We start from the raw sequence: 20053 nt of genomic DNA, 5'->3' as shown, positions 1-20053 counted from the left end.
CCCCTCAGAGCCACATGATTCCATGTGGCACTTGCTCCCCCCACTACAAAACCAGACAATCCACAAAACTGCTTGTGCCTGAAAACACACATCAGTGGCACCCTGTGAACCAAACCCATCCCAGCCCCACTGGAGGCTCTGAAGAAGCAACTGGTTATTATATGGAGGAACCCTGTGGTTCTAACCAAGGACAGGAAGAAAGCAAGATCTCGTGCCCTCATTCTGTAAGCCAGAGACCTTACAGCAGAATTCACAAGAAACTGAGAAGAGCCCAGAGTCTGAGGCTACAACAAATAAGACTCTTCTAAAAGGTACAAACTTCCAGTTATAAAATAAATAAATCATGAGGATGTAATGTACAGCATAGTGACTACAGTTAACAATACTGTATTGCATATTTGAATGCTGCTAAGAGAGTAGATCTTAAAAGTTCTCATCGTAAGGAAAAAAAAAATTTGTAACCAAGAATGGTGATGGATGTTAATTAGATTTGTGATCATTTCCCAATATATAGAAATATCATTATGTTGTACACCTGGAACTAATACAATGTTATATGTCAATTATATTCAATTTAAAAATGAAATTTCCAAAAGCCACAGCAACCAAAGAAAAAAATCAAAAACCCCAAAACAAAAAATCCCCCTTCTGATTCAGACAGGAGACATCTTCATTTGAAACCCAGATTTGTAAGACCTGCAAGGCCTTTGGCTTTGGGGCTGGTCTCCAACGAGGCTGACACTCTCAGAAAGGTAAGTGTCCCAGGACAGCAAGACCCCTGAGGCCACTCACCTTTAGGTCCAGGTACTCCAGGTCTTTCTTCAGCTGGAGGTAGGTATCGTCAGCCTTCAAATGAAGCAGAGAGAGAAAAAAGCCAGTTATGAACACCAAAGGTGTACACAACTCAGGGCTTCACGTGTGACCCATTTACACCTGTGCAGCTTCGGGGACAAGAGACCACAGCAGACCAACACATCCAGGCCACAGAGGAAGCACAAATGTCTCGGTGCAGCTCAGAGCTCTCTCAGCATAGTGGATCTCACAGGTCTACCATGTGGGGAAAGCCAGCTTGTTCCCACCATTGGCTGGGGACAGTTTGATGAGGAGGAGGGAGACAGCACACATCCCACCAGAGGACCAGGCCAGCAGAGCAGCTGAGGCGGAGGCGAGCTCCTGAGACAGAATGAGAGAGGTCTACCTGGAAGAGGACATGCCACGCTCCAAACCTTTGCACTGGGCCACTTCACATGCATGAAGGAAAATGGCCCCCTGATGGGTGCGGATGGATGCCTGGAAGAGGCATGGAGATGACCTAGGTGGCCCGGGGAGGTTCCCTTTTGACCTTGGGTTCTAGAACGATAAGCACCAGGAGCTGCAGAAAGTTTCCTGGAAGTTTTGGCTCCGTTTGCTGAGCATGGAGCCAAGGTGGCTGGGTCAGGAGCTAGATAAGGAAGGTCCAGGCAGACCTGTCTGCTTGTGTCATCTCTGACAGTCTGTTGAGTTCTTCAGTATAATTACCAGAAACAGTGAGAATAAGGAAAAGACTCTTTGATTTCCTAGAACTTGTGCTTCCTATGTAATGGATCACAGAAGCTAACTGTGAGGGAGAGGGGCTACGAAAGCTTAAGAAGAACAGTCCGGGCACTTTCTCAGCCAACTAAGAGGCCTCTCAGCAAGCCAAAGCAAGCCAGGGCTAGGAAGGTGGTCCGAGTTTAGAGCTCTGGTGTAAAACAAACAAAAATAAATAATGCAAAACGTTCAGGCAGTGCTTTTAAGCATGAGAAGGCCTGAAGGAGCACTGCCAGGGACACCAGTGGTTTGCAAGATCTTATTTCTGTCCCTAAACTGTCTCCTTACCCATCCCTACTTCCTCAATCAGCCCAGTCCTGCAGTAAGAGGGACAGAGCAATGTTACTAAAAATCACCCAAATTCACAAATTAGGATTTTTGCATGTGCTCCCTTATATTCATTTTTCCAAATACATTTCCTGTATCTCTCAGGTCCCACTAAAATAGGACAGGTAAGGATAGTGACAATTCCCTCAACCTCCTCATCTGTCCTCTGCCTACTTCTGTGCAGCTCGGGGGACCAGGCTCGTGTGGACCAGCATCTTCTTTAAGATGCTCGGGATGCCCAGGAGAACGACTGTCTGGCTACTCCTCGAGGAGCTTGCCTGCAACCCCTCATGTCTTGGAAACAGTTTAGAACACTGTGCCAGACAGGACCTGGAATCTGGCTCCAGCCTGCAGGCCACTAGCTGAGGGATCCTGGGCAAGTCACTTTCCCACCTGTCCTCCCTAACCTCTCCCAGGCTACTGTGAAATTCACTGAGACAAGGGGTGTGGAGATGCTCTGACAGTCAGCAGGGCACTATCCAGATGAGAGGGCACCATGCCTTCTCCCTCCAGGCTGACACACACCTCTCAGCATCCCAAGGAGGACCCAAGGTGGCAACAAGGATGACAGCTAGCACAGCCCTTGGACGTGACCACACACCAGCCTGGCAGTCATTACTCACAGGCAGAGAAGCCACAGTTCAGGTCCCTCACACCACATGCAGCCTCCTCCCCAGCAACAGGGGCATGGGCCCCACGATGGCTGCACAGTGTCTGGCAGTAGCATCCAGCAGCAAACAGGCAGGAACAAGGGAGAGAGCCAGACAGCAGGACAGACTAGAGCACGGGCACGAGGGAGCACAGGCCAGCATGTCACTCCCCTGTCCCCGGGGCGGCCCCCAGCCCTGAGAGAGCCCACCGGCGCTGACCTGGCAGCTGGGAAAGGTCAGCTCGTGCTGCAGTAACTGGCTGATGGCGAAATTTCGCACCCTGGCCAACTTGGCCTGGTGCCGCCGTAACCGGGTGAGAAGCAGTGAGAGCTCCTCCAGCTGCAGGTGTGTAGACACATCATGAGGAAATTAGGCACCGCAGGAGCACGACGCTGTAATTACTCTTCACCCCGGTGCCGGCACAGCACTGATGCGACACCATTAAGTAATTATTGCATGAATTCTGTCATTAGGACAAGTAAAGGCACCGGCAGAAAAGGAGCTGCAGGAAGTAGTTTTTATCAGGAAACAGCCACCAGCAGTGCAACCTCACCCAGACTTGAGTTTTGAAGACAGTGAACTAATCAAAGCAAAGACCAGGAAGAAAGGAGAGGAGCTAACCGGAGAAAAAGGCAGGTGGCTGGAAAATGCTGCAGACAAAATGCTGCCCAAAAGAGAATAAACACCACAGTCTCCTCCACTTCCCCTGCCACCCCCACCCCCACCCCCTGCTCTTCCGCTGACCTCAGGAGGTCCCAGTGCCAGCGGGATGGGCCTGAGCAAGTCATTCGACCTCTGAGTCTCAGTTTCCTCATCTCTAAAATGGGGATTGCATCTGACTGGCTCAGGGGAGAACTCTGATGAGATTAGCCCTTTGAAAGCTGGATAAGATCAGTCGCCTGGAGGGGGAGAGGAGGTGCTGCTTACCGATTTTCCATGTAAACTGGGAGCACTGACAGTGTGGGTCATGTAACCCATGGAGGGCATGGAGCGTCGGTCCAGATGAGAGGAGTTCTGCAGAAGGGGAGACATGGTCACACCGAGAGCCAGGCGTGGAGGGGGGCGGGGGCCAGAGCCTCTGCCACTCACTACCAGGGCAGCCAAGCACATGGCATGGCACCTCTCTCAGCCTCAGACTCTTCATCCGTCAAATTGGGATACACATCTTTCTCACCAGGTTATGACAATGACAAACTGTGAGAGCCCCTCCGGATTTAAAACCTAAGTCAGGTTATTATAAATAATTGAACTAGTTAAGCACAGACATCTTTCCCTGCCTTCCAAGCTGCAAGGAAGCAGACTTCTAGTTGTGTGACCGTGTGCAAGTAACTTCATCCCTTAATGCCTAAGAGTTCTCACGTGTGAAATGGGCATACGGGTATCCCCTGCTTTACAGAAGTTCGCTTTATGCCACTTTGATTTTACAGAAGACCCACCTTTAGCACCTGATAACCGAAATCCAAAGGGGATTTTCACTTTCACAGAAAATGTAATTGCTTCTTCGCTTTATGCCACTTTGGCTTACTAAAGGTTTCATAGGAACACTCTACCTTCAGATAGCGGGGGAAACCTGAAATAATAGCACCTACCTCATAGGGGTGTTGTAAGAATTAAGGCCTTTAGCGCTACACCCAGCGCTAAAGTACAGTACTACGTAAGTGTTACCTATCATTATCCTACATTGCTCAAGTTTGTGTTCAAACCATGTGAGGCTCCTAACGCCCTAATGCTGGGCCCCAGCAGCCTGGCAGGGCGTCCGGAGTCTCACCTTGGTGGCGTGGCCCCATGTCTTCCTGGGAGAACCGCTCAGTGAGATGTCCACACTCCTTCTCCGGTCCGGTGGCTTCACAGTGACCCTCTCTGCTGGCGTGTGTGGCCGCCGGGGTGGGAAGGCCCTCAGGGGTCCCGGGGGAGGGAGGTCCGAGGGAGATGGAGGCACAGAGATGGAGCGGGGCACCTCTAGCATGCTCCTGCTTCGGCCCTGGTCGGTGAACTCTGGGGAACCGGCACAGATGGGCGCCGTGGGGCTGCCGTGCCGGAACTGCTGGCGTTGCTGCCACTCGTAGAGCTGCCACACGGTGCCATCCCGGTGTGCCCGGCGCTCCTCACTCGACATCTTCAGGTGGCTGGCTCGGTCCTGCGCGTACTTGTAGTCACTCGGCAGGTTGCGGGGAGGGGGTGAAGAGCCCCCTGAGGGGTGTCGGCTGCTCCTGGGAAGAGTCTGGTAGTTTTCTGGGAAGGACAGGGATTGGCTGGGACCGTGGCGAGGAAGGGTCTGGTCCAGGGGCAGGCTGAGGAGAAAGGAGGGGACAGGTAAGAAGACCAGCAAGGGGTCTGCTGGGCTTCTGGAAACACAGCTAGGCAAAGCCACAAAGCCAGGCACGTGAGAGAGCCCTGTATGAACCCCAAAGAACAATCAACGCAGACACCCAGGACTTCAGTCACTTCTTCCCTTTGCAGGGGATTCCTAAACCACTTTATCCATCAACCTTGGAGGGTCAACCCCCCTACCAGGCCGACTTGGCTGCCCCACTTCAAGTACAGCATGATTAAACCTGCCTCTCTCTCTTGCCATCAGTCAGCTTTTCCATCAGGCGTGCATATCTCTAGGAGATGCCTCATGATTCTCCCGGTCACCAAGATGTTCCCCAGCACCAAGCCCTGGAGGTTCTTAAAGGAAGTGGCTGGCATCAGTTCCTTTCTTTCCCTATTACTTTAATCCAGATCCTGATTAACTACCTCCACCCAGACAACTCTGAGACCTTCCTAACTAGTTTCCATGCTGTACAGAGTCAACTGCTTGGATATAATCACTCCTGTGCTCCAAAACCATCAATGGCTCCCTAATGCTTATGAAATAAAATCTAACCCCCTTCTCCTGATACTCTCAGCTCTCTAGCACCTGACCTCAACCCACCTTACCTTCCTGCTGCTTTCTCACTGCTCCTCCTACCCAGGCCAGGATCAAATTGGGGCAAGTTGGCCGTCAAGGGTCCAACATTTAAGGAGGCACCCCCCTCTCAGGTGCACCCCTGCACTTGCTGGAGCCTGAGTGTGAGGGCCTCACCCTAATCTTGCCTGGCCTCCTACACACTTGGACAACTTTCTGCAGTAGAAAAAGCAGAGGAAGTCTGACCTAGGGTTGAATCCACTGGCTGTGTGACCTTAGGCAGCTTACCTGACTGCTCCGAGCCTCAGCTTCCTTACCTATAACATGAGGACAGAGCTACCTCCCTCCTAAGGCTACCCTGAAGAATACATGAGACAGGAAGAGAACACAGGCTCCTTGCCTGACACACAGGCAGTACCTTCACCAGTGGGTGCTCCCTTCCCACTTCTCTCTCCTTACTCTCATAATACTGTTCCTCCTTCCCCTACCTGTATGGGCTCACCTTGCCCTATCACCAAATCTCACTCATTCTCCAGGACACTGTCCCATGCCTCTTCCACAGAGGCCTTCTGCAATGCCACAGCCCTCAGGGTTCCTGCCCTGCTCTGACCTAGTTACTGTACAGTCTGTAACTTTTCCAAGGTCCTGTATTGATGTAACCTTTTCCTACCCGTAAGCTGTCTCTTCCCCAGACAAGCTGTAAATCCTTGCTGGGCAGCAACTGTGTCTTACACTCTGCGGTGTTGTCCACGGTCTGAGAAAGTACTGACACATAACCAGCCCTTCAACAAATACTCCAGCACACAAAAGCCGGATAGGATGGTGAAAACTACTACCGACCAGCCATCTTATTTTCTGAAAGAAAAATTCAGCAAGGGCCAACTACAGTTTTATTAAGCTTTAAAAGTCTAACCTGAGAGGCAGCAGGATGCAAAACGGACAGGCTCTGGAGTCAGGCCTGGGCTGGAATCCTGACTCTGCCTTTACCTATCAACTTTATCTAACAAATCTTTATACAGCAGCGCTCACCAGACCTTGTTCTAAGCTCGAAGTGTAGTCCAGCAGCATCAGCACCACCTGGGAGCTTGTCAGAAATGCAGGTTATCAGGCCCCACCTGAAATCAGGAACCCTGGAGGTGGGGCCCAGCCACCTGTGGTTTAACAAGCCCTCCAGGTGGTTGATGTTTGAGAAGTGCTGTTCTAATTGTTTTTTAACTCATTGTATCACTCTCCTTACTGTAAAATGGGGCTACTAAGAACCATTTAATAGATTGTTGTGAGGATTAAAAGTAGTTGTCATTCAAAAAATGGCGGCTTTCTTCTCCTTTTTTATCGTTATCTTTACAATTACGGGAAGTAATTTTAAGATCTCTTCAGCTTGCCCAGCTTGTCTCCTTGCCACCAGGTGGCAGGGTTTGCTATGGATTTCCCAGAGTCAGAGGGGAATGTGTCTCTGAGGAAGGGGCAGTGCCTGAACCCTCAAACAGCAGTGGTGGCACTGGCAGAAACCAGGCTGGGGGCTTCCCCCGGGGAATTCATGACTTTACTAACCATTGCTCATTCTGCCTGAAGCAAAATGCAAACGAGGCAAAGCACGTCCCCAAAGACCCCAGTGCAATGGTGAGTCCTGGTGCCAGAGGCCAAACCACAGTAACCAAAGGATGGTGGAGGGAGGGACACAGGAGGTAGGGTTGTAAGACGAGGTAAAGGTCACCCTGGAGCAGGCAGGAACGCGCAGAGCAGCTCTGTCCTAAGAGCAGATCCATTTGCTGGCCCCCAACCCCAGCTTTATCCAAAAGAAGGCTCGAGGTCTCCTGCCCTCAAATCCTGCTGTGCCACGGGGGGCTCCCTTTCCAAAAGGCACTTATATATTCTGATATAGCCCCTATAAAACGGTCATATCGAAACGTGAAATCAAGTTTTATAACCAATTACTTATGCAGCAGGCAGTCCTTACCTGAGCTTCCACATCGGTTGTGCATGACTTCCACGTTTTACTCTGTTCCTCGTGGTAATGTTTGCATCCCTGACTCAACACCCACCCCTGCCATTTTATTTTACAAGTATGCATTACTTTAAACACCGGGGAAAAAACGGAAGGCTAGAATTTCGAAACAACCTCATAGAATGTGGTAAGATTCTAAGGGTGTATCAGTCTGTCCTTGCAAACCATCATTCTAAAGGAGTTTTAAAAAGTGAAATATAATATACATCTCCAAGCACTAAAAGAACAATTAGAAATAATTCCCTGTGTGGTCTAGAGCCGAGAATATGAGATCATATTACAGTTCAAATAACCCTCCTTCCAATTTAGCACAGTCTCCATCACACACAGAGCAGGGATATCCCTCTTCTGTACTATCAACAGGAGGAGGTTCCTTTATTAAGCAGCCAGAACTACTTATCACTTGACTGTAAGAAATTACAAACACATCTTTAAGGAAAAAAAAAAAAAGATAACTCTGATATGCAATATGCTACAAGTGAACGATCCGACGTTGAGCACTCTGCTTACGCAGAGGCTGACGGCTTTCTTCTCAAAGGGTCGTCTTCAATCTCTCACGTTTACTTTTCAGCCCCCTGAGAACTATTTCTATCATTAGACTGAGATTCCTCTTACTGAGTGCTCAATGACCTCCAAGGCCAACAAACTGTTTTCATTTGGACCTAATGTCTCCCTGCCCCTTAGATAAGAAGGGCTCGAACTCCCCCCTCACATCCTAGGGACAGTCCGACGCCTTCCCCAACCACCTCTTATCTCCTTGCAGTTGACTTCTCATCCTTTAGCTCCCCATGGGCCCCCAGCCCTCATTATGTGTAGCAGAATAACGTAGGTCTGTGGGCTGCCAGAGTTATGTAGAGACATTTCACAACCACAACTTATAACTTACATAACTTACAACTTATACCAGCGGTACAGCTTTGCAAAGTCCTTTCTGCACCCCTGCCACGAAGGGTTTCTCAATGGCCATGCCTTCCTTCTGGTTCCCTTTGGCCTTCCCCTCACATTACTCTGCCTCCTGACTTAACTTCAAAATTCTAGTTCTATTAAGAAGGTCTACTCATCTAAGCCCATCAAGAAGCTCAGTGGAACCAAAGGCCTCTGCTACTGAGCCTGAGACCAGCAGAGAGACCCTGACATTCCAGATTCTCCTTCCGTGGTACCCAGCCTCCTTAGAAGGCACCACATCCAGGGAGCAGTCTCATGCTGCCCACTGGACTCCTTCCAAATGAAACTTCCCTCACCACACTCCGGTTTTCCTCCTCCATCTTCTGCTAGACTTCTTTATGCAGACTCTGCTTTTGCCCACCACCTTGGACTGGAGATCCTCAGGGTTCTGCCTTTGGCCCTCTGCTATTGTTCTAAGCTAGTTATTCTCAACCCTGATTACATGTTAGAATCACCAGGGGTAGGGGCGGTTTTGAAAACTCCTGATGTCCAGGCTGAAATTCGGATCATCAGAATCAGATTTTCCAGCATGGGACCCAGGCCTCAGTAAACGTCAAACCTCTCTCATATACTGGTATCACCTGGAGAGCTTTTAAAACAGACTGATGCCCTCACCTTGCCCCAGACCAAATAAGGCAAAATCTCTTGAGCAGGGTCTCAAATGACCAAATTGTGCGGCCACGATTAAGAACCACTGCTCTAAGCGTTCAACCCTCAGTGATCTTGACTACTGCCAGGGCACCAGTTACCACCTCCAGGGCAATGACTTCCAAATCTCTCCCTAAGCTGAACCCACATTCGCTATAACCTACGGCTTATCTCCACCTGGCCACTCCACAGGTACCACATTCCCCTTCAAGCTCATTTCTTTCTCCCATGCTCACATCTTGTGCATAGCGCCACATGCACCTATTAACCAAGTCAAACTTGAATGTTAACCTCAACTCCACCTGTGGCCCTCCTCACCTTCCAGCCGTGGATGAATCAGTTTCCCAAGCCCTATACCTACCCAATCTCAACGTCTATGTATCCTATCCATCCCCTCCTCACAATCCTCACCATCTTTACCGCTTTTGTTTAGGTCTTCTTCACCTCCTACCCAAAATATGACCACCTCATACTTGGTCATGTTCTTTCCAGACTCTTCTCCATTTAACCATCTTTTCTATGGTCACCAGAGCAAGCAGTTAACCTAAAACAGTAGTTTTCAGAGATGATGTGGGGTGGGGAAACAGGGACACTTTTGGTGGGGTATAAACTCAAACAGCATTGTTGAAGGTCAATTTTGTAATATCAATCAAAATTAAAATCACATATATCCTTCGACCTAGTTATTCCACTTCAAGTAATTTGTTCTTCAAGTATACCCGCACTTGTTTGCAAAGACAATTAAGCACGGATATTCACTGCAGCATAGTTTGTAATAGCAAATATTTATAACCAACCTAATTATCCATCAATAGGGAAATTGTATAAAGATCACTGTAGATGCATACAATGCAATACTCTGCGCCATTTCAAATTAATAATATGTCTATATGTGCTGATACAGATAGCCAAGATATCTTAAAATATCTATCGATATATTTATTGATATGTTAAGTGGAACAAAGCAAGGTGAAGAACATGGATTTTTGTTTTGTTTTGTTTTTAATATAGTGGTTGGTCTTTGGGGAGTAGATCTAGGTTTCTGAAATAAAACAGGAGGACACTTATTTTTCAGTATTTACCCATTGGTCTTATTTGGATTTTTTACCTTGTAAGTAGATTACTGATTATTTGAGGGTACTGAGCAAAGAGAGATTTACACATTTAGCTATGAATTTGGTGATGAATTAGTAATGGGTACAGAGAAAACTAAGCAAGCTATAAGCATGAAAATTATCAATACCAGAAAATAAAAAACTGTACCACAAATGAAATTTAATTATTGTATACTACATGGCCCAGCTGTGAATATTTATACTTCACATTATATAATAATGTAAAAACTGACTAGTGATCTAAACAAAAATTATGCTATATTATGAAGCTGGGATAAGGGTAAGTGTGTCTTTGGAAAGGAAAGGTTGGGGGGGGGATAAGAGACTTGAATCTTTATCACCTAGAGTAGAATGTTGATAGCTAACTAAAACTGAAAACTCAAGAAACAGCAGTATAAGTTATCTTATTTGGAAATATAGAGATAAATACATAAAACTACTAAAAGAATTGAAAGTGGTTGCCTCAAAGGTGGTGGAATCAGGAATAGGGATGGATGGGGTCATACTACTTAAATTCTTAAAACTATATACAGGTATTACTTTAATAAAAATAAGTTTTTTAAACAAGGGGTAATTAAAACTGCCATTCTGGGCTTCCCTGGTGGCACACTGGTTGAGAGTCCGCCTGCCAATGCAGGGGACGCGGGTTCGTGCCCGGGTCCGGGAAGATCCCACATGCTGTGGAGCGGCTGGGCCCGTGAGCCATGGCCGCTGGGCCTGTGCGTCCGGAGCCTGTGCTCCGCAACGGGAGAGGCCACAACAGTGAGAGGCCCACGTACCGCACAAAAAAAAAAAAAAACCTGCCGTTCTCATTTTGGGTGGGGTACATCAGAATAGCCTGGGAAATTTATTTCTTCACCATATTCATGGACCTGCTGTGTGAGAACTGAGATGAGGTAAGGAATATCTATCTAGTCTGAAAAATCTCCTGAGGCCTCTTCCCTGCCGACACCCTTCAAACCACCCTCCTAAATATTAGACACTATCATGCCATGCTCCTGTTTTAAGTCCATCAATGGCTTTCATGGGCCTTCAAGATTAAATCCAGACTCTTCAGTAGGAAATACAGGCTTATCAGGGCCAAACCCATGCCCTTTCTATCTGCTTCTATTTCTGGTTTCTCCTGCTTTTACCTGCCCTTGTCAGCCCCATACCGACTTCAGTTCCTAAGAGTTGCTATCAATGCATATAAAAGGAAACAGCTAACTTATCACGAGTAGCTTCTCTCTGACACACTGTCTCCTCTACTGGATCCCCCTTCTGTTGCTAACATCCAAGTTGGGATACCACTTGTGCACTGATTGCTCCCAATGAGCATGTCCAACCAAATGTCAAACCTCCACGCCACAATCCATATCCAAGTGCCTAACCTAACACCTCCCTCACTGGATAGTTAATAGGTTTCTCAAACTTAAAAGTCCCCAAAATGGAAACCCCGATTTGCCCCCAAAACTTGTTCCTAAGCCTTCCCCATCTCAGCAACCACCCGGTTGTTAAGTCAAAATTTAAGGGGTCATCCTTGTTCCTCTTCCCTTTCTCTCATCCTGCACATCCAATTCATTGACAAGCTTTTCGGTTTCAATCTCCAAAATGTACCTCAAATCTATTTCTTTCTATTTCCATTGGCACCATGCTGGACTACTGCAACAGCCTCTTTCCTAGGCTCTTCTTTGTGAATCAGATCACATCATTTACCCGTTTAAAACCTTCCAGTGGCTCTCCTTATTGCTTTTTCAAATAAAATCCAAATTCCTTACCTTGGACTATGAGGACCTGCACGATACAACCCCTGCCAGCTTTCCAATCTCACTCAGCAGTAAGGTCACTTAGAACTACCTCCTAGGAGGTCTACCGAGCCCAGCACCAAGAATAGCAGCTTCCCTCCTCTGTGTCCTTGGGCAGTAGCTATTTTCAATAAAACACAAAATCTGATCAAACAGAACTGACACCTGGTCTGTCCCAGGAGGGAATGGGAAGGTATCTTAGCTACAACACAAAGGGCCTTCCTTCTCCTAGTCTGACCCACAACAATGTCCACCAACTGCTTAGGGAGTTTCCATTAACTTCCAGTGAGCTCTCCACCATCTAACCTCACAACAGCCCACCTGGACCAGATTAAAGAAGTTACACAACCCACACATGCATACAACACCCACATATTCACAACAGCCCCACCCACCTAAAAAGAGGCCTAGCCTATTCCCCTTGGAGCACCACCACCTCCAGACCCCATAGTGGAAAGTGTGGGCCTCACAGCAGGGAGAATGGAGAGCAGCACTTTAAAGCATGTGTATCAGGCCTGTGGCAGACTTGGCCTGAGCTCTGACACATTCACTGTGGCCCCTCCAGCCCTTGGCGGGTTTTCTGAATGCACCACGACTTTGCTATCTCGTCTCCAGTCTGGGATTTGTTTTAGAAGCCTGAGGATGGGGCTTCCCTGGTGGCGCAGTGGTTGGGAGTCCGCCTGCCGATGCGGGGGACACGGGTTCGTGCCCTGGTCTGGGAGGATCCCACATGCTGCGGAGCGGCTGGGCCCGTGAGCCGTGGCCGCTGAGCCTGCGCGTCCGGAGCCTGTGCTCCACAGCGGGAGAGACTACAGCAGGGAGAGGCACGCGTACCGCAAAAATAAATAAATAAATAGAAGCCTGAGGATGGCGAGGGGGATTTGCTGTCTTCAAAGTGAAGACAACACACAGTGGCTTCTAAGGACAATGTGGAAGCTGAGTGACCCTGAATTCTTCACATTCATAAATGTGTCCTAATTAATCTAAAATTATAATAAAATACAGATAGTGCTTTGTAAATAGCAAGAGATGCATTCCCTCTAAATAATTAAAACCACTTCTTGAAGGAATGGGTATAATAAAGCTTAATGTCAACAGTGCCTGGGCACTTCTCTACGTGCCTGGAATTAAAAACGGATCTGTATTTACTCTAGCTGCTATAAATATTTCCCGGATGCAGAGAAGTAGCTAAGTAAGAGAAGATCAGTTACTGTCTACATGCCGACAGTCTCAAGGCATGCTCCCTGCGGAATGGGAAACCCCTACCCCGATATAATCTCGTGTGCACTTGGGAGGCTCACGGACTGAGTCTAAACTCTGCCTCTGCCGCTTATCTGTGTGCCCTGGGCAGGTTCCCATACTTCTCCAAGCCCCAATTTCTTTGTTTATAAATTGAGGCTATCACCCCTCCTTGCAAGGCTGTTGCAGGGATTTATGGAGATAACAGAGGTAGAGTTCAAGGCCGGCATGTACCAGCATGTGCTGGGTAAGTGATAGCTACTCTTATGACATTTTTATGCTCATTAGCGGCAGCAATCCTGAGTCTACTACTGACCTCCTGCCATCCACCTTCTGGGTCTTTGCCCACTGCTCCACATGCGCCAGGCTGCTCTTCCTCTGGCTGTGCTTCTCAGCATTGGTCCTGGAAGGAAAGACCCGCTGGTACCCGCCAGTCCCGTTCTGCTCTCCTGGGCCAGATGTGCCAGGCAGCACACCGTTCCTCTCTGCCCTTTGGGGCTGGGCCTGCTGGCCTCTCGGGCCACAGGGTAAATCCACGAACAAGGCATCCTCTTCGGTGGGTGAGTATGGGGACCTGGCCTTGCTCCTGTCCCGCTTGCCCTCCAGTGGGTCCCTCTGGGAGCGGTACCGGTCTTCCTCCTGCTCCCGCCTCTCGAATCCAAAGGAATCCTCGTGTTTGCGATGAGAACAATCCCTTGCATGTCCGGGTCCCATGCGGCCACATTCTCGACAGGACTCTGTGTGGTTGGCCTGGGGGACCGCCTGCCGCTCCACCTTCTCCATGTCCCTGCAATGACAGCAGCACGTTCAGCCCCATCCAGACTGGAACCCCCAAGCCAAGACTCCCCAAAGGATACACTTTACACTCCAGTTACCTCCAGGCCTTTGCATGGGCTCTTCCCTCTGCCTGGAGCTCCTTTCATACCTATCCCCTTACTCTGCTGGCCTAACTTCTACTCCTCTGGGATCTGGCTTAAATGTCACCTCCTCCAGGAAGCCACCATATACACACACACACACACACACACACACACACACACACACACACACACACACCCAGTCTAGATCAGGATCTCAGCTGGCCCCAGTATCACACTAATCACACTGGCCCAAGTAGACTATGAGCTCCTTCAGGCCAGAGGCCCAGCTGCCCATTCACCGTATGCCCAGAACTTCCATGAAATAACGGTACAGAGTAGGAGCTCTATAAACACCAATGAACAAATAAACGGTACATGTGGTATTCTCATGCCTTTCCCTTTTGCTCTTTGTCCACCTGTCTGTCTGGGGCAGGTCAGCTTGGCTAGAAGGCTCCTGAGCCCAGGGTCTCTCCCACTGGCATCCAGCACAGCCCAAAGTACAATTAGCAGCATAATTAACATTCTTCCAAGATGGTGGGTAGAGAATTGGCACAGCAATCTCTTTATATGACTACTTGTCTATCTTGTCGGGGAACTGCTCAAACAGGAATGCAAGAACACTGACCTGACCACAATTCTCTGAAGTATTATTAGTCAGATTTCAGAGATAAGGAAACGGAGGCACAGAGAAGATAAATGATTTGCCCAAGACCATACTGCTGGGAAAGAGAGACACCAGGGCTTAATCCCAGGCAGACTGCAGAGCCCATGTGCTGTAGCCACTGCTCTCTACTGCCTCTCCAAATGCATGTCCATGATTTGCACACATGCAGACCTGGAAACTGCAAAGGAGAATGGGGTGGGGGTGACAGGGGAGGACGTGAACCGAGGCTAAAGAGCTTCTGGGGCATAGAGAAGGGCAGGTTTCTTTCATGGCCCATCTCGCACTGGAAGCTGCCTTTCTCCCCACCTCCTTGGGTCCTAGTTATGTCTGCCTCCTCATTACTTGATACCAGAGAGACAGCAGCAGCAGCTCCATAAGCTTAGCAGAGTTTAGACTGGGGAGGCAGGGGAAGCCACTCCAGCCTAGCTCAGAAGGACCAGAAAAATTACCAGGGAACCTTGAATGGGCAGCTGGTCGACTTGTGCTCCTTGGTAAAAAGGTCCTGGTCTAGACATCCATCACTCCTTGAAATGGCCAAGCCTGAGGGTTCTCCATTTCAACAGGAGAACGAACAATGGAAATGCTGCTGCATTTACATCTTGGTGGCCGGACCTCAGGAGTCCCTGCAACATATCTCAGAACCTCAGCTACCAATAATCAGCACTGATTCAGGGCAGATCAATCCAGTCAGGGAGCTGGTTAAAACATCAGTGTAAAGTGAAAATACAAACCCTAACACAGGTCTGCTTCTTAGTGTGTGCAGGCTGAACTGTTGGCCTTAACTTAGGCATGGAAACTGAGAAAAGCAATCTCACATCTCATGTCCATGTACTCATGACTTCTCCATGAAAACCCAAAGCTTTGTTGGGGGGGAAAAAAGAAAGCTTGTTTGGACCTCCTTCCATCCATCACCCGGGGACATCTTCCCCCCCATCTCCCACCCCTTCTTCTAACAGTATTTCAATTTTCATTTGGGGATCACCCTCCCCCACACTCAGTCCTTGTGGTTTAAAAGGTGCCGCTGACTCTACAAGTCCCTGTGGAGCTGAGGCTCCAAAGTCTCAGTGACTGGCTCAGAGACTGACACATCACCCAATCCAGGCCTATCAGAGTTAGCTCTAGGACTCCGGTTGGAGCTGGTCTTGAGCTGCTACGACTACATGGGAAGCAGGTACTTGAGAGTGAAACCAACACCAAGAAAAGCAGATGGAGAGAAATAGAATCTTAAAGACTTGGCCTGAACTCCTAGATTTAGCCATACCTAAACCAGATATATCCTTGGAATTTTTGGTTGTGCATCAATATATTCTGTTTCTCACTTAAGCTAGTCTGAGTTTGGTCTCTACTACTTATAGCAGAAGGAGTCCTATTACATCATTTTATAATGACATATTTAGATGGTGATCTCCAAGGACCCTTCCATTCCTAAAGTCCGGTGATTCTATAAGCTCAAGTAGTAGGAACATATGGGAAATATTCAGGGACCTGCACTTTAAGAAAAAGCAATTCTTATCGTAAGTTTTTAAAGGGACAACTCTGTTCCACAATGTACACATTACAGGTTTTAACTTTGTCTTTCTTTTCTTCCTTTAATCCTCCCTCCCATCACCACATCAGTGTAACCCCAGCCTTCAAGTCATCTAAGTTGGCCTTTATCTTCTCTACTGTTTCTCAAATTCAGGAAACCACCCCTTAGTGGTGTGCTTAGGCTGCTGTCTAGAAGATTAAAGCTCTGGCTGCCCTCTGGGTCACACCCCAGCCAAGATACTGAAGCTTTATAAACTGCTCACTCCAGTTGTGAGACCGAAGTAACTGTACCTCCTTGTTATTCCCACCACAAAGATAAACAGCCCCTTCTCGTAAAAGCCATGTAGTAAAACGAATATGCACCTAAATGGATGCCATTAGAATTGAAGGGAAAAGAGGGTTTCTTCAATCGACAGATGAATGGATAAAGAAGATGTGGTACATATATACAATGAAATGTTACTTAGCCATTAAAAAGAATGAAATAATGCCATTTGCAGCAACATGGATGGACCTGGAGATTAGCATACTAAGTGAAGTAATTCAGAAAGAGAAAGACAAATACCATATAATATCACTGATATGTAGAATCTAAAATATGACACAAATGAACTTATCTATGAAACAGACCCACAGATATAGAGAACAGACTTATGGTTGCAGGGGATGGGGAGGTGTGGGGATGGATTGGGAGTTTGGGATTAGCAGATGCAAGCTATTATATATAGAATGGATAAGCAACAAGGTCCTACTGCATAGCACAGGGAACTATATTCAATATCCTGTGGTAAACCAGAATGGAAAAGAATATGAAAATGGATGTATATATAACTGAGTCACTTTGCTGTGCAGCAGAAATTAACACAACATGGTAAACCAACTATACTTCAATAAAATAAATTTTAAAATAAAATGAAATAAAATAAGAGGATGTCCTCAACTTCAGAACCCGGGGGTTGTGGGTACTATGTCTTAGCCGAACCAACTGTAACGGGGATTTCTCTTCCTTTACCAATCAACTTCCATGTATTTATTGAGAACCTACATATCCCCACTGGTACAGGCACTAGGGGATATAAGAAAGTAGTAGAGAAAATAGCCTCTGCTGTCAAACCCAGACAATCCTAAAGCCTGAGTTAATCATGGTAACCACATTTAATACTGCTCTCATAAGCCGGCCCCAAATCATGGAGTTGGCCAGTCTTTTCTAACCTTGGAATTAACTTATAATTACAAATATTAGTCCCTACTGTGTGTGTACATATGAGTGCACATACTCCGATACATGCCAACACGTCCTGAATATAAAGTTGATTGAGAAAGATAAACCCTTTTCTCAGATTGACACCAGCATTTACTGCAAAACAAACTTTTAGAGGATGGATAAAAGAATGGCTGTCTGCTTGCTACCTGGCAGCTTTCTAGGCCCTAATACTCAGGGTTATGAACAGCTTCTATTTCCACAGCTGCTGGGACTCACCTCAGATAAGATGCCTTTGTGTCCAAAACGTTCAGGCTCTGGCTGCAGGTAAGAAAGGTGAAGGGAATGTTCCCGACTCCCCCACCTTACCTGACAAACATTTAACTTAGTAAGTTACAGGATTTAAGGCAAAAGTGTTTTTTGGTCTTCTCCCTGTCTCCTTGCATTCCCACCAGTGTAACACATGACTTCTCAAATCAGGAGATCTATCACAATAGATTTGCAATGCTCAATTTAGCACAGTGGTGGGAAAGAATGAAGTATTCCTTGGCTTTCAGTGACGGTGTCATTCAGAGAAGTTGGCCATGCAGGGCACAGATGTTCAGCTAAGATGACACAAGCCTTTCTTGTGCAGGTCATTACTATCGTCGTGAGCACCTGCAATCAGTGACTATTCAAAAACACAGGGAATTCCTGACATTTGGTGACCATTTTGGCTACATGTGTCACTTCTCAAGCTTGAGAAACCCAGAGTGCATAGGATTAGAGCCAGTCAGACCTGGATTCAAGAGCTGGCTCCAGCCCATAGAAGCTGGGTGACCTTGGACAAGCCCCTAACCTCTCTGGTCTGAGGTTCCTCATCTGCAAAACGGGGACAACGCCCACCTCCTTGGGTCATTTTGAGGATTAAAGGAGACAATGCACAGAAAGAGCACAACACCAGGGCTGGCACATAGCATGTCCTCAAATACAAATGTACTGGCTTCCAATATCTATTCCCTCCTTCTTCCTTGCCCCAGTTTTTTCAAAGTGGCAATGTACCCAACAAAAAACTTACGTTTACTAACCTCCCTTGGAGCTGACGGTGTAACATAAATCTGGCCAATAAGATGTGCACAGAAATTGCTGGATGGGTTTCCAGGAAAGCCTTTAAAAGAAGGAATGCTTAGGTCTCTTAGCTAACCCTTCCCTTCGTCCTGCCTGGAATTTAGACTCTATGCTGGATTGCAAGGTGACAAAAATGAGGATGAAAGCCACCTGCCAAAATCTGGGTAGAAAGTGAGAAAGAGCCTGGGTCCCTGATAGCATCATGGAGCTACTACATTAGCCCAAATTAACTGACTCTAGATCCCTGCTAGTGAGAAAACTAAAACTCAATTTGATTACGCCACCCTAAGTTGGGTTGTTCTATTACTGGCAACCAAATGCAATCCCTAACTGATACAAGGGGCTGAGCCCATCATTAGCAGGGACTGGGCCACCCCATCTTCAGCACATCACAGCGATGCTTTATGTCTGCTTAGAGAAAATCCTTGTTTTCCCCTGCAAGTGGGAAGAGCACCTATCTCAGACTGAGGATACTTCTATCTTATTCCTGTCCTTCACAAGAACTTGGAAGTAAACAGACCATACCAAGCAGTTGTACACTGAATATTATTTTATTCTGCCTCCAAACCCTTTATCTCACCAGGAAATAATGCACAATATTTACTTCTATCTTAATGTTAAACACACACACACCCCTGAAATCTCATTCAAAGACTTGGGTGAGAAAAGGAACGACAGCCTGTAGGAGCTTGGCTGGACCTTGGTCCTGTTGGCAGACACAGCCTTCCTGTTGCAATCCCACTGGAGGATCCCTCCCTACTCACCATACCTAAATGACCAAACTAATAGCCCAAGAACAAGGGTCAGGCCACTGATAATCCTTAGAGAGTTTGGTCTGAGCCAGGTGAAGGGCAGAAGTTCCTGAGCACTGACCCCAAGGCTCAGGAGGACAGTGGGCTCAAAAGCTAGAACCCACCCTGAGCACAGTCCATAGACTTGTATAAAAGGCTGAAGAGGATGGGCCCAAAGTCTCTAGGAAGCATGAAGGCAGGCTTGCTCAGTTGAATTAGTTCCTAGATTTGAGGAAGGAAATGGCTGGAGAGAAATGGAGACAGGAATCGGTTTCTACTTTTCCCCAGAGTTAAATAGGGCAGTTCCCCTGGGATGCGGGAAGATAACTTGCTGCCTTTCACGCTCTGCTCTAAATAAACAAGAAGAGGGCCTGTCCTCCCCCAGAGAAGAGTGAGACTGAAGGATAAATGAAACACCAGACTCCCACCTGAGGCCATCACTTGCCTCAGCAGAGTGGCTATCGGCAAAGTCCCCTGCGGAGTTTTAAGGACCTGACAAACCAGACGAAGAAGAAAGGAAAGATATATAATGGCTGCCAGGTCTCCTCACTTTGCTCATTCCTGCCCGGAGAATCCTTCCCTCTTCCTTCTAGCTGCGTAAGTAACGCTCAACTGTCACAGCCCAACCTGAGCCAGTCTGGAGTTCTGGCACGCACCAAGCTCACTCACTTCCCATCTCTCTACGGCAGTTACAGTCTGGGTCATTCATTTTCTGTGGCCAATGCTTGGTT

The 20053-nt window shown here is 47.6% G+C and overlaps 1 protein-coding gene across 3 annotated transcripts in view; it reads right to left on the bottom strand.

The window, feature by feature from the left end:
• Nucleotides 1–20053, bottom strand: part of PLEKHA7 (pleckstrin homology domain containing A7) — a 228734-nt gene that overhangs the window by 52150 nt on the left and 156531 nt on the right. For 2 of the 3 annotated variants that reach the window (XM_022555784.2, XM_089915094.1), the window contains 4 exons: nt 13489–13959; nt 4315–4837; nt 3474–3560; nt 793–846 (listed from right to left, as the gene is read on the bottom strand). In XM_022555784.2, coding sequence (XP_022411492.2) covers nt 793–846; nt 3474–3560; nt 4315–4837; nt 13489–13959 — 1135 coding nt within the window. Of the gene's footprint in view, nt 1–792; nt 847–2765; nt 2886–3473; nt 3561–4314; nt 4838–13488; nt 13960–20053 lie in introns of all 3 variants that reach the window. The other variant, XM_089915095.1, reaches the window with a different exon arrangement.

The sequence above is a fragment of the Delphinapterus leucas genome, chromosome 7, assembly GCF_059928025.1.
Source record: "Delphinapterus leucas isolate spDelLeu-1000000601 "Yukka" chromosome 7, BTC_Dleu_Yukka2, whole genome shotgun sequence".
NCBI classification, from domain to species: Eukaryota; Metazoa; Chordata; class Mammalia; order Artiodactyla; family Monodontidae; genus Delphinapterus; species Delphinapterus leucas.
Note: the sequence above shows the minus strand (reverse complement) of the source record. Positions and strands in the feature narration are given on the sequence as shown.